Source organism: Chiloscyllium plagiosum, chromosome 33, assembly GCF_004010195.1.
Source record: "Chiloscyllium plagiosum isolate BGI_BamShark_2017 chromosome 33, ASM401019v2, whole genome shotgun sequence".
NCBI classification, from domain to species: domain Eukaryota; kingdom Metazoa; phylum Chordata; class Chondrichthyes; order Orectolobiformes; family Hemiscylliidae; genus Chiloscyllium; species Chiloscyllium plagiosum.
Window position 1 is genome coordinate 7,520,690 of NC_057742.1, and position 14,737 is coordinate 7,535,426.

Genomic DNA, 14,737 nt, shown 5'->3' on the forward strand with positions numbered 1-14,737 from the left:
TTTTCCCTGGGGTCGGGGAGTCCAGAGCTAGAGGGCATAGGTTTAGGGTGAGAGGGGAAAGATATAAAAGAGACCTAATGGGCAACCTTTTCATGCAGAGGGTGGTACGTGTATGGAACGAGCTGCCAGAGGATGTGGTGGAGGCTGGTACAATTGCAACACTTAAGAGGCGTTTGGATGGGTATATGAATAGGAAGGGTTTGGAGGGATATGGGCCAGGTGCTGGCAGGTGGGATATTTGGTTGGCATGGACAGGTTGGACTGAAGGGTCTGTTTCCATGCTGTACGTCTCTATGGCTCTAACACCAATTATAGTCCAACAGATTTATTTGGAAACACTGGCTTTCAGAGCGCTGCTGATGAATCAGCTGACGAAGGAGCAGCACTCCGAAAGCCAGGGCTTCCAAATAAACCTGTTGAACTACAACCTCGTGTTGTGTGATTTTTAACGTCATTTATAGACGTTATTTCTGGCAAATGAGATAGCTACTCTTGCTCCACCTGCTGGTTTTAAACACCCTGGTTTGCTTTGTGAAAACAAGATGAGGAATCCACAGACAGATACAGATGGGTTTAATGGGCAAAGGCCTGGCAAATGGAGTACAATGTGGGCAAGTGAGAAATCTTGGCCACAAAGAATAAAGAAGAAGCATATTTTCTAAAATAGTAAGAGGTTACCGAGCCTTGAGAAGCAGCAAAATCTAACCTAGTGCATGAATCACATAAAAGTACAACAAATAATCAGGAAAATTAACAGGATGTGATGGTTTATTGCGAGGGGAATTGAATGCAGGAGTAGGAAGGGTATTCTACAATAAGGTATTGCTGAGACTGCACCTGGAGTACTGTGTACAGAGCTGGGCACTGCACTTATGGAAGGAGGTTAATGAGCTGAAAGCAGTTCAGAGAAAGTTTAAAATGAGCAGATTGCCTTTGAGGAAAGGCCACACAGACTGGGCCTGTATCCTCTGGAGTAGAGAATGAGAGGTGACTTAACTGAAACTCAAAAACCTGAGGGGATTTGACCAGGTCGGGGTCAAAAAGATGTTTCCCCTCGTGGGGAAATCTAGGAGTAGGGGTCATAGTTTAAAAATAGAGGGTGCCCATTAAGACAGATGAGGGGATATCTTTTCTCTCCAAGGGCTGAGTGTCTTTTGGAATTCCCTTCCCCAAAAGGCAGTGGATGCAGAATCTTTAAATATTTTTGAGGCTGAAGTTGATCTTTGTTGATGACCAAAGGGACTGAAAGGTTATTGTGATATGAAGGGTTGTAGAGTGGAGGTTAAAATCAGATCAGCCCCCAATCTAACTGATTGGTAGAACAGGCTCGAAGGGCCGAATGGCCTACTCTTGTCCCTTATTTGTCTGTTGGAAAGAAATTAAAGGCAATTATAGGCATTGAACTTGAACACACTTCTGAAGTTTCTTACCTTGGGTGAAGCGATCTTTATGTAGACTATAATTGGGGCCAGAGAGGTCTTGGCAAGTTGAGCAGGATGATTAATGGTATCTGCATCAAGAGCCACCAACTGTAATGTCCTAGCCAGTTCAAAAATACGTTCAATCTCACTCTGTACTTCAGCTACAGGGAAAGAGTCAAAATTAAGGCACTTTTACTAACATACAATAAAAGTAGCAAACGCAGTTCCAATCCTGCAGTCCCCTTTGAGAGAGATTTGTGTCCCTCCATGCTCACATTGGTTCTGCCTCCTCTTTAAGCAGTAAAATGCATATTGTAGTCATGACAGAGCCAATAGTGCTAGCTTGCTGTCATTAGTCTGGATCATATGGAGGCCTTTCCTTCGGTTTCAACACAAAACCATTAGCCAAAATGGCGATCTCTAAAAGGAATCAGATCCTCTCTGTTTACAGGACAAAGTGGATTCAGTGGCTTTGTATCTTACTTAATTCTACATCTCAGATTACGGACTTGACCATCACACAATGTTTGTCAAATGGCAATAATGATGGAATCCCAATCTCCCTCCCGTTCCCATCGGAAGGTGCTGACGTTTTGATGAGGGACAGCTCTAAACACACAAGGTGCCTACAGCATCCAGTCCACACAAGGGTCTTCAAGTATGTGCTTGACAGCAAATGTCAACATTGTGTGACCTGTTCCTGCCAAATTCGATTCTTGTACTTACCCACAGCACTCTCTGCATGCTAATCAGGATGAACAAACCGAATGGGTTTCCCTTCTCAGTACAGTGCGTCTGACAGCAAAAGACTTGCTTGTCTCATGGATAGTATTAGCTAACTGGGCACAGACTCAAGATAAAAGCATCTGCTCCTGATAGTGGGGTAAGTCTCTTGAGTCCATGAGATTTCATTAACTCTTCCTTTCTCAGGCCTCACTTGGGCTGTCTGAGTATAAAGCTGTCAGTTTTCTTTTTCTACTCCTGTTTCCTTGCACCCCTCAGGGCAGTGACTCATTCTGGGTTGCCGTTTAGTGTTTGCCCTCCAGAACCTTGTTCAAATGTCTGTTCTGCCTAAGCACTGACACCAAGTGTTGGCAAGATACTGAACTGCGAGACTATCAGAGCCAAGTTCTGGCTTGGAGTTTGATTCGGGTGCTTCCCTTGCAGAGAGAACGCAGACCAACTATTCATCTAGATGTGGAACACACCCGAATGTACTGAAGCTTATGTGAGTCTTGTGGTGCTGTGGGCAACGCCCCTGCCTCAAAACACTGAACTCCCTCCACAGCGGACCTTTGATTGAGGAAGAAGCATTCACAACATTGCCAACGCAGGTCAAGTGCCATTCTGCATATTGTCCAACAGCTGCCAGTGGTAAGACTGAGGGAGATTCCTGGTCAAGTAGGAGAAAGTGAGGATGCTGGAGATCAGAATCGAGAGTGTGGCGCTGGAAAAGCACAGTAGGTCAGGCAGCATCCGAGGAGCAGGAGAATCGACATTTCAGGCATAAGCCCTTCATCAGACACTTTCCTGATGAAGGGCTTATGCCTGAAACATAAGTTTTCCTGCTCCTCGGATGCTGCCTGACCTGCTGTGCTTTTCCAGCACTATACCCTCGACACGAGATTCCCGGTCAACTATTGCAACGAAAAGGAAGTTGGAGTCTCTAGTGTCACGATCCAGATTTCCAAACTACCACATGTATGTAAAAGGTTTGTGTTGTCACAGTAAAGTGTACCTGAGTGAACTGTAATACACCATCACTGCATACTTTCCAGTCAAAATCACTGCTGAGGAAGACAATCTTCTTTTCCCAGGGCTGCCAGTCAAGAATTAGAGGCTCTGGGTCAAGTGCTGAGAAATGGAATGAGAATAGACAGTCCTTGGTTTTGACCAGCACAGAGTTGATGGGCCGAAGGACCCCTTCCTATGCTGTAGACCTCTATGACTCCCAGCTAATCTGACTGCAGTAATAATGAGGAGAACATGAGAACTACAGATGCTGGAGATCAGAAACGTCGATTCTCCTGCTCCTCGGATGCTGCCTGACCTGCTGTGATTTTCCAGCACCATTCTCTCGACTGCAGTAAGAATGACTCTCGCCAATGAACGTACAATTGTGCCGCTCACCAAAGTATCCCCTGAGCCGCACTGCAAACCAAAATGGCACCACAAAACAGGCATTCCAAACCAAATTTCTAAATTACGTTGTGCTAAATTACACATAGGCACAAATTAAACATGGTCACACGTTCCCTGTAGTGCCTGTTCTCTGTGTTAGTTTGTCCCAATGCTCTGATGCAGTGCTCGCCCAGGGGTTTTAACATGGCCCACTGACTTTCAATGAGGGACACTGCAGATGGATGAATACCTCAAGCAGCTCTGGGCCTTAAGGTTTAGCTTTGGACAGAGTGCATACACAGCTGAGGTCTACGCTGGCTAATAGCAGGGCCTCTGGCAGAGTAACTGGGCTGGGAGGCTCCCCGTTGGCCTTCCTGACTTTGGTCAGTGGGTCCCTTTCCTGTGAAACCATGGCCAGTCTCCCCCAGAGCACGGCCTCAGTGACCCAATCTGCCCGAGCACAAAGCGATGAATTTCTGTGGCACCACCTGACCAGCATAATCCACCGTCATGTCTGAACCTGTACGGCAGCAAGCTCAGCTTCCACTCAGACGTTGGCTTTCTGCTCCAGTGGGAGTTGCACCATTGGGTATCGGACATTGCATTAATGACTAGGTCAGTGTGTGAATGGAGCTGATCTCCTCTTCCACGCTGGTAAGGGCAGAATCCAAACTCTGTGTAAGGCCCTGTGCTATGTTGGTACTAGAGCCCTTCAGGCTCCTTAACAGCGAGGTTTCTTGATTAGTTCTCATTGCATCAAAGCACACCGAGTTTGTGCTGGATTAGCATTCCTTTGTCGGCTGTCCCATTGAAGTCCTCATTGAACCTGTATGTGGTCTCGCCCTCTGGTGAACTGATACTTGCGCTGTTCTTGCCCCCTGTGTTGGCTGCAGTATGCTCATAGCCAAATACCACGTACAGTCTGCCTCTGATCTGTCCTCTAACACAGGCACAGCATCAGATTCCAAGCTGGGCACTGAGTGAGCGAAATGATTGCATGGTGCTGTGCCTGCATCAGCTCTCTCGTGTTGCTGTTCCTCCACTGCTCACTCAGGCAGTAACTCATGGGTATTCGGAAGAAAAAAAGGCACAAGGGGAAGGTAATGGTAAGGGGAGAGCGATGGAAGAGTTTTTACATTTAACTAATCCCCAGTTTGTAAATCAGAAGTGATTCTGGGATGTGGAAGTGGATGTGAGAGGGAGGAGTAGATATAAGGATAGATGCTTTCATTGGTTTCAGACTGATTGCTGGCCATGGTCTTGGCAGTAGGTGCCTCATTAATCGTCAACACCATCTGACCCATGGAGTTGGACATACAGGAATGCCCAACACCCTCCAATAGTGCATTCACCATGTCCGGCACAAGAGACTGCAATATCTCAGTGGCTGCGTGCAGTCTCTGATTGTCATGGTTGAATAGCAGGCAGTGTCCACATAAAGCAAAACCTGGAAATCGTCCTGCCTTAGACCAAGGAGTATCATTTGTGATGTACAATGCCAGGCAATGACCATTGTCAACAAGACAGAAACCAACCTTTGCCTCTTGATATTCAGTGGCGTTATCATCGCTGAATCCCTCACTATCAAACTCTTGGTGGTTATCATTGATCAGAAACTGAACTAGACCAGCCATATACAGTGACTACAAGAACAAGTCACGCTAGGAATCTTGCCGTGAGTAACTCAGCTCCTTAGCCTACAATGCACAACTCAGAATAAGGATGGAATTTCTCTATTTGCCTGGACGAATTCAACTCCAACAAGATTCAAGAAGTTTGACACCACCCAGAGCAAAGCATCCTGGTTGATTGACATCTCCACCGCCTTTGCCACTGAGACACGATGGCAAATAATGTGTCTCATCGACAAGAAGCACCGCAGTAACTCACCAAAGTCTGTCTGACAGTACCGTGAAAACCCATGCCCAAGAGCATCAAATGCATGGCAATGCCTCCACCTTCAAGTTCCCCTCCAAGCCACACCACCATCTGACTTGGAAAGATATCGTTATTCCTACCCTGTCACTGAGTCAACTCCCTTCCTAACAGCACTGAGGGTGTTCCTACACCCTGTGGACTGCAGCATTTCAAGAAGGCAATTCACCAACATCTTCAATTAGGGAGGGCAATAAATGGTGGACTAGCCTGCAATGCCCACATCTCATACACCAGTAAGGATGAGTATATGCAAGCTGTGATATTTGCAGCAACAGTACGTCTGAGCTGAACCATATGAACAGTCAATACAGGTTCTGATGGTTAACCACTGTTGAGAGGTGGAGGTGTTAGCAATTGACCACTGACTGAGGCTTATAGTGCAACTGGATTTGATAATGCATAGAATCCATAGTACATGGAAACAGGCCATTCGGCCCAACCCGACACTCTGAAGAGCATCCCACCCATCTCCATAATGCTTCATTTCTCACAGCCAATCCACCGAACCTGCACATCTTTGGACCATGGGAGGAAAGCAGAGCACCCAGAGGAAGCTCCACCGAGAGTGGAATTGAACACAGGTCCCTGGTGGGGTGATGCAGCAGTGCTAACCGCTGAGCCACCATGACAACCTCTATTTGCTGACAATGTCTATTTGTCTTGCAGCATTGTACCCAGTCAGTCGGAGCTGGATTCCTTACACTGCCTGTGAGGTCTATCTGCTCCCACTGCCCTTTGTGGTATGCTTACACAGTTGCTTGTCAATGCAGGACATCCATCCACCTCCTCAATAACACCTCTGACGCAGCGTTCAATAAACTTTCAAACACAAGCTCTCCTATGTTGTTCCATTTGCCAGGACAAACCCATTTACTATGTGACTGCGTGCACCAGTATCCAATCACAGTGCACCCCCAGTAAAAGGGATGTACGCCACTGTTAACCTGCTCTGGATAATTTGGAGTGGTAAGACACTAAGATTTTGCACTTCCTGCTTACATGTGGAGTATTTCAATCACCAAGCATGTTTAAGGTGGGGGGGGGGGGCGGGGAGGTTGAGAGTGCAATCAAATTTAGATTTTCCTTTACTTTTCCATCATCAATTTACCCAGGGGACTGTGTCAAACCATATGCCTTTATTTCAAACAAGCTCCGTCTTCAGTCGATAACATCATTAACACCTGGCATGTCGGATTTCCCCAATGCAAATAGTGACATGTAAAATAGACAGCTTCTGAAATAACAGTATATCAGAAAAACCAACAGAGAAAATTCAGTAAAAGCAGGTTTATAAAATCTCTCTATATTAAATGAATATACAGTACCTGTTTTGATTTCTGCAAATTAAACATTTTCATTTCTGTAACTAGACAATTCATGATCTCTGCATTCACTTTAGGTTGTTTATACATTATAGAACATCCTTTTGCATGCTCAAATCCATGGCATTTTCTGCATCTTGTTTTCTGCATGCCTGATATGAACACATTTCCTGCATGCCTGGTGATAATGCATATTCTGCATACCTCATGGTAATGCATGCCCTGCAAGTTTTTAATGCATGTCTGTTGGTAATGCATTCCTTGTATGCTAGAAAGTAATGCATTTTCTTCATGCAAAGTAGTAACGCATTCACCCCGTATGGGTCAAAAAGTTGGAGGTATTCTTTGTGGTAAGACAGCAGTATCTGCATGCTGGATGTGAAGTTGCTGTATGCATGCTGAATGGCAAGGTGTTAACTGCTGGTTAACTGTGGTGTAGTGCTGCATGCTAATGGACAATATGTGGAACAGACTGCACAGCAGCGCACTCAGGTGCTGCAGCAGACAGGTTACACTGGCAAGGGAGCCACATGCATCTGTGAGAAAGGGAGAAAACTTGAGACAAACAATGCAGAAAGGTCAAGGGGTGACTGAGGATAGTCTAAATTTCAAACATTGAAATTATGGCTAAACCCATCCTTTATTCTAATCACTGAAACGCTGGGTTCAGAGGAAGAGTCGATGGTATATCCATCATTCACTCTTGTTGAGAAAAGCTCCGTGAACATCTCGGTGCTGGGTCTTACTAATTCTATTTAAATTTTCAGGTTACCAGAACAACATTTGAGGCTCAAGTTTCTTTATGCTTAGAAGAAACGTATCACGAATGATCAATGACTGATTATCACCTGTAATTTTCCTGCCTACTTTTCATTCCTGCTCTCCCTAATGCATTTGGTCATGTTGGATTAGCTTTTCTTGTGTGGGGAAGATGATGGTGTAGTGGGAATGTCACTGGACTAAGCAATTAAGAAGTCGAGAGTGTGGTGCTGGAAAAACATAGTAGGTCAAGCAGCATCTGAGGAGCAGGAGAGTTGACATTTTGGGCAAAAGCCCTTCATCAGGAAACTAAGGGTTTTCCTGATGAAGGGCTTTTGCCCGAAATGTCAACTCTCCTGCTCCTCGGATGCTGCCTGACCTGCTGTGCTTTTCCAGCACCATACTCTCAACTCTAATCTCTAGCATCTGCAGGCTTCATTTTTGCTGGTAATTAAGAAGTCCAGGCTAATGCTGCTAGTACATGGGATCAAATCTGGGATTGGTATCAATAATGGTGACCATGTAACAATTTGCAAATACCTGTCTGGTTCAACAGTAGTCCCTTCCTTGGAAAGGAAGTTCTTAGATAGTGCGACTCCAGACCCAGGGAAAGGTGGGTGAATCTTAAGTGCCGTCTGAAACAGGCAAGCAGGGTAGTTACGGAGAGGCAACACCCTTGACAGTGATACCCACATCACAATGCAGTTCCACAGATGCTTGTGGTCACATTTCAAAGATGAGCTTAGTCTGTTAATTGTTGCTCAGCTAGCTGGCTCTGGGATGCAGCACAGCTAATCTGTTCTGCCCAGCAAGAATAATTGGATAGTGATTGCTGGTGAAAGGTTTGGCTGAACTTTCCTCTTCCTAACCCAGGGCTGATGACAACAGCTACTTTCACATGAGTGAGATAACTTATCACGTATTAATTAGACCCTGGCCTTTGTGAAATGTAGACCTACGTACCAGCCCCATCCCTCCCTGCTTTGATTAATCTGCTCTCAGCCCTTTACAAGAGCATCATGGGAAGAGAAGTCAGTGTTTTAATGTCTCATTGTGAAATCCAGCTACAGTTGGAAATAACAGAGAGATGACTCGTGAGCTTGGGACTCAGCAGTGTTGGCTGGGCTCAATTAATACTTCATTCGATGGAGATAAACAATGGCCACCCGTTGCTCATCTCAGTTACATACATTTTCGGATAAACTGTCAGGCATTTTTATGGGACAAACCCTTACTCAAGATGTCAATTAATGGCATGATCTGTTAACACTGACTCTGTCTAAACTCAAAACCAATTCTGTCAATTTCTTACTTGCCATGTTTCAGGTTTGACTCGATTGTATCTGCAGAGCCAAATTATCTTCCAATGTCTATGGAAGTTTCACGTTATTGAGCAAGAGGGTCTCAGCACAGGTCTCTACCACCTGCTCCAAAAACAGATTTTTTGAAATTGCTTTAATCATCTCACATCATCACTGACGTACAATCAGACGCGTGGGCCACGAACATGGATTTATTTTTTTCAAAGCAAATTGTGATATCACTGCAGTCAAATTTTAATTTTGTTACCTTTAATATATTCTCTCTTTAGTTCATGAATGTCAATACACTGTCCCGTGAAGAGCAGTTAAGTCAATGTAGGTCAATTTGTGACCTCCCATGGTTCACGGGGCTTATAGAGAGTCATACAGCACAGAAACAGACCCTTCAGTCCAACTCGTCCATGCCGATCAGGAATCCTGAACTGAACTGGTCCTATTTGTCTGTTGCTGGCCCACATCCCTCTAAATCTTTACTTTTCATGTACCTGTCCAAAAGCCTTTTAAATGTTGTAACTGTATCCACCTCTGGCAGCTCATTCTATACGCACACCACCCACTGTGTTGAGCCTTGGGTCCCTTTTAAATCTTTCTGTCTCACCTTAAACCTACGCCCTCTAGTTCTTGACTGCCCTAATCTGGGGAAAACACCTTGGCTTTTCACCCTATTTGTGTCCTTTGTGATTTTATAAACCTCTATAAGGTCACCCTTCAGCTTCCGACACTTCAGGGAAAGAAGTTCTAGCCTATTGGAGTGGAACAGTGGCTCAGTGGTTAGCACTGCTGCCTCACAGTGCCAGGGCCCTAGGTTTGATTCCTGCTTTGGGTGACTGTCTGTGTAAGGTTTGCACATTCTCTCTGAGTCTGCGTGGCTTTCCTCCGGGTGCTCCAGTTTCCCCACACAATCCAAAAAATGTGCAGGCCAGGTGAACTGGCCATGCTAAATTGCTCATAGTGTCAGGTGCATTAGTCAGGGGTGAATGTAAGGGCATGGATAGGTTACTCTTTGGAGGGTCGGTGTGGACTTGTTGGGCCGAAGGGCCTGTTTCCATACTGTAGGGAATCTAAGCTACCCAGCCTCTCCTTATAACTCAAATCCTCCTGTCTCTATAACACCTTGTAAATTTTTTCTGTACTCTTTCTAGTTTAACAAGATCCTTCCTATATCAGAGCAACCAGGATTGTACACAATATTCTAAAAGTGGCTTCACTTGTATAGCTGCAATATGACGTCCTAACTCCTTTACTTCATTCTCTGACTAATGAAGGTGAGTGTGTCAAACACCTTCTTCTCTGCCCTATCTACCTGTGATGCCACTTTCAAGGAACTATGTACCTGCTATCCTAGGTCCCTCTGTTCAACAATACTCCCCAGGGCTCTACCATTAACTGTATAAGCCCTGCTCTGGTTTGTCATTTCAAAATGCCACACTTTGCATTTATTTAAATAAAACTCCATCTGCCTCTTCAGTGGAAATCAGTGTGTACCGTCTACAAGATTCACTGCAAGAACTCACCAAGGCTCCTCCGACAACTTCCAAACCTGGGACCCGTACTGTCTAGAACAACAAGATCAGCAAATGTGTGAAATGCCTCCCACTGCCACAATTTCCCTCCAAGCCACACGCTATCCTGACTTGGAGAGATATCGCTGTTTCTTCGCTGTTGCTAGGTCAATATCCTAGCAACGTCCTAATATAATCACCTTGGGTCCCAGGTTCGATTCCAGCCTCGGGCAACTGTCTGTGTGGAGTTTGCACATTCTCCCCGTGTCTGTGTGGGTTTCCTCTGGGTGCTCCGGTTTCCTCCCACAGTCCGAACGATGTGCAGGTCAGGTGAATTGGCCACGCTAAATTGTTCATAGTGTTAGGTGCATTAGTCAGAGGGAAATGGGTCTGGGTGGGTTACTCTTCGGAGGGTCGATGTGGACTGGTTGGGCCGGAGGGCATGTTTCCACACTGTAGGGAATCTAATCTAATCTAAAATGAAACTCCTTGGACCAGCAGTGTTGCATATTCCTAAACAACAAGCAAAAACTCAAAATCAAGAGGCAGGGCCCTATAAGACAGTGGTCTTGATGGAACAGATGGCATTTGCGGCTTCTGTTCCACGCTACGTTTCGGTGACACTAATGATTTCCCTCCAGCTCGGGACATTGGGCTGAGTGTCTTTAATGCCTCACCTGGCATGGACAGGACAAAATTCCCTGTCTGTCCTTGATATCCAAGGGATTTCCCAATTGAAAGCAAAATAAACCCGCAAGAGGAGCTTGTTCGGAACCACCTTTACTTCTGCCATTGTTTTGCATTTACATGCCAAAGGATAAGTCAAATCAAGCCGGGTTCTCATTCAAATAGAGATTTGAGGAGAACAGCTACAGCCTTAGGTAAAGTCAGGACTTGCTGCAAGGGAAGACAAGCAACTTGAGGCAGACATACAGACACACAGACACTTACAGGTAAGACACAAGATAATGGAATGGGTTACATGTTATGGTAAGATATACATACCCAGTACATCTGAGGAGGAAGGAGAATAGTGATGGAGTGAGAGAATGAGAGAGAAAAATCCAAGACAGTCAATTTATAATGTCCAAAGCATGCTCCACAGCAGTATTTATTAAAGTTTAGATTAGAATTTATCAGTAAATTTGAGCAGATTTGATGAAGATGCCCTGTTAATTATCACAATTGTTGCATTAATATTTTTATCACCTTGGGGTAAAATACAAAGGTGTCAATTTTTCCCACTGTAATTAGAGAGAGAATAGCAATGACTGAAAAGTTAACTCGACCTTGTTCATAGATCTGTTGTGTATTCCCAACATTTTCTATGTTTATGCATTCATTGGCTCTTAATTTGAAATCAGCTAATTTGAATGAGCAGAAAGTACAAACTGTTAACAATGTTTACTTTTATTTATGATGTTTCGTTGTTATTTTCATACAAAAATCGTATCAAATTATCAGCAATGGATACTGGACATAATACTGATGCGACAATCTCAGTCTTTATTAAGTTGACTCTGCATTGAATTAAATTTTGTCTTTCATTCCTGCCACAAATTCTGATTCTCTCTCTCTCACTCTGGCAATTATTCTGAGTCTGAACTAGGCTTTGCAACATTGCTGTTATGTTTAATCAGAAATGAAGTTCCAACTACCTTTCTATGCAATCACTAGGAGTACCCATTCCCACCTCCATAACATTATCCAACTCTGCCTTTGCTCAGCTCATCTCCTAGTGAAATCCTCAGCCAGAACTTGTCACCTCTTGACTTGATCACTCCAATCTGCACCTGGCTGCTCTCCAAACATTGTGCTATATGTAACCATGGTGATATCCCCATACTAGAAGATGCTGGAGATCAGAGTCGAGAGTGTGGTGCTGGAAATGCACAGCAGGTCAGGCAGCATCCGAGGAGCAGGAGGATTGATGTTTTGGGCATAAGCCCTTCATCAGGAAAGTGTCTGATGAAGGGCTTATGCCTGAAATGTCTATTCCTCAGATGCTGCCTAACCTACTGTGCTTTTCCAGCACCACACTCTCGACTCTAATCTCCCCAAACCTCTGCTGTCTCTGCCCTAAAGCCCGTTCATCCATTATCCCAGTGCATGCTGATTGACATTAGCTCCAAGTTAAACACGATCTTAAAATTCTCATCCTCATTTTCAAATCTCAACATGGCGCTGCTTCCACTTATTTCTAGGGTGGAATCTTATTGAAGCATCATAGAGTCCCACAGCATGGAAACAGACACTTCAGTCCAACCAGTCCATGCCAAACATAATTCTAAACTAAACTAGTCCCACTTGCCAGCTCCTGGCCCATATCCCTCCAAACCTTTCCTATACATGTACTTATTCAAATGTCTTTGAAACATTTTAACTGTACGCACACCCACCACTTCCTCAGGAAGTTCATTCCCACACGTGAATCACACGCTGTGTAAAAAATTTGCCTCTCATGTCTTTTTTAAATCTCTCTCCTCTCACCTTAAAATTATACCTCTTTGTCTTGAAATCCCCCACCCTAGGGGTAAAAAGACACCTCTATCTATCCCCTTCATGATTGTATAAACTTTTATATAACCTCCTAGGTTCCAGTGAAAAACGTCTCAACCTGTCCCGACTTACTTTATAACTCAAACCTTCCATACCCGGCAACATCCTGGTAAATCTCTTCTGAATCCTCTCTGGTTTAATAATATCCTTCCAACAGAACTTCAAGCTGGCTGGAGAATGGAGGAACACATGCTGTTTTGACCAGGCCAGCACATATCAAAGAGGGTGCAGGGAGGCTACAGAGGAATCTTCTCCCTGAATTAAAGAGTCTTGGGGGATGGGTTGGGGTGGGGGTGGGGGAATAGTGATGATGCCAGAAGTCACCTATGAAAAGAATTGCCACTCCATAAAAGGCTGACTTATCAGCAATTACCATGGTAGGAGGCCAGAGCTGCTGATAGGATCACACCCCTCAGAGTCCCAAGATTGCAGAGGGCCCAGGACAGAGGAAGGCGATGTCAGGGAGGTGGGGTTGTTAGATGTTGTGGTGAGAAGGGATGGGGTCGACGGTGTTCGAAGAAAGAATAATGTTGTATCTCACAGAGGGTACCCTCTTGCTCAGTGTCCTCCCCCCCAGTCAGAAACATATTGCCTTTGATAAAGGGATCCTCTCACTGAGGGAACAAACTGTCTACAGGGGAGCAGCTATCGTCAATACTGCATTAGCTGAGGGTTAGTCCCAGTGAAGACAGAATGAGGTCTTTGAGTGTTCCTTAATTGTCACCTATGGGCCTCAATTGGCAACAATCAGGATGGTCAACCATACTCAGAGTGTGGCAGTGTCTGGGTATGACACCCCTACATCTAATTCTGTGTCCTTCTCACCTGAGGACAGATGATTTCACTGCTAATCTCTTCCAGCCCTAAAACCTTCCATGGTACCTGCACTTCTCTAATTCTTACACCTTGAGCATCCTTGAATCGAATCATTTTATTACTGGCAGCCATGCTTTTAGCTGCCAAGGTCCCCAGCTCTGCATTTCTTCCCTAACACTAGTCCATTTCTTCTGAAAGAGGCATCTCTTTGACCAAGCTTCTGCTCACTGGCCCCAAGATCTCCGTGACTCGGCAACAAATTGCTTTGATAATAATCCTGTGAGAAACAGCTGGACATTTTATTATGTTGAAGGTGCTAAATAAATGTAAGTTGCAGCTATTCCTGTTGAGGGGTGAAACTAAAATCTTATTGAGATGGGCTTTACACTTTAAGTTTTCCTGAGATCTTAAAGCCATGAGCCTTACTTTGACGTGAACGTAGTGTTGATACTTTACAGATTGCCGTTTTGAAAAATGATGAAAAGTGGAGTATGTAGAGAAATAGAGAATGATATGAAATGATATAAAAGGTGGGAAACAGGCTATTTGGCCCATTCTGCCTGTGCCAACACTTGGAACGAGCTATCGAATGGATAGGATAATCCTTTACTTAGGGGCAAAAACGGGGTAAAAACAATGACTGCAGATGCTGGAAACCAGATTCTGGATCAGTGGTGCTGGAAGAGCACAGCAATTCAGGCAGCATTCGAGGACAGGCAAAATCGATGTTTCGGGCAAAAGCCCTGCTTTATTCCTGATGAAGGGCTTTTGCCCAAAACATCGATTTTGCCTGTCCTCGGATGCTGCCTGAATTGCTGTGCTCTTCCAGCACCACTGATCCAGAATCCTTTACTTAGGGGCTCCTAGTGAACAGATCGGACAAGGAAACAGTCAAAGCACATGTCTGAGATTCCCATTGTGGCCAGATGTTGTTGGCAGTGCATGTCTGAACTGTACACGTGAAAGGTAGGCAGAGG

General features: G+C 44.8%; 1 protein-coding gene across 7 annotated transcripts in view; it reads right to left on the minus strand.

The window, feature by feature from the left end:
• cacnb1 (calcium channel, voltage-dependent, beta 1 subunit) overlaps positions 1–14,737 on the minus strand; it is a 272,320-nt gene that overhangs the window by 23,494 nt on the left and 234,089 nt on the right. For 5 of the 7 annotated variants that reach the window (XM_043674850.1, XM_043674846.1, XM_043674851.1 and 2 more), the window contains 2 exons: positions 11,391–11,399; positions 1,431–1,582 (listed from right to left, as the gene is read on the minus strand). In XM_043674850.1, the coding sequence (XP_043530785.1) occupies positions 1,431–1,582; positions 11,391–11,399 (161 nt within the window). The remainder of the gene's footprint in view (positions 1–1,430; positions 1,583–11,390; positions 11,400–14,737) is intronic. The other 2 variants (XM_043674847.1, XM_043674852.1) reach the window with 1 other exon arrangement.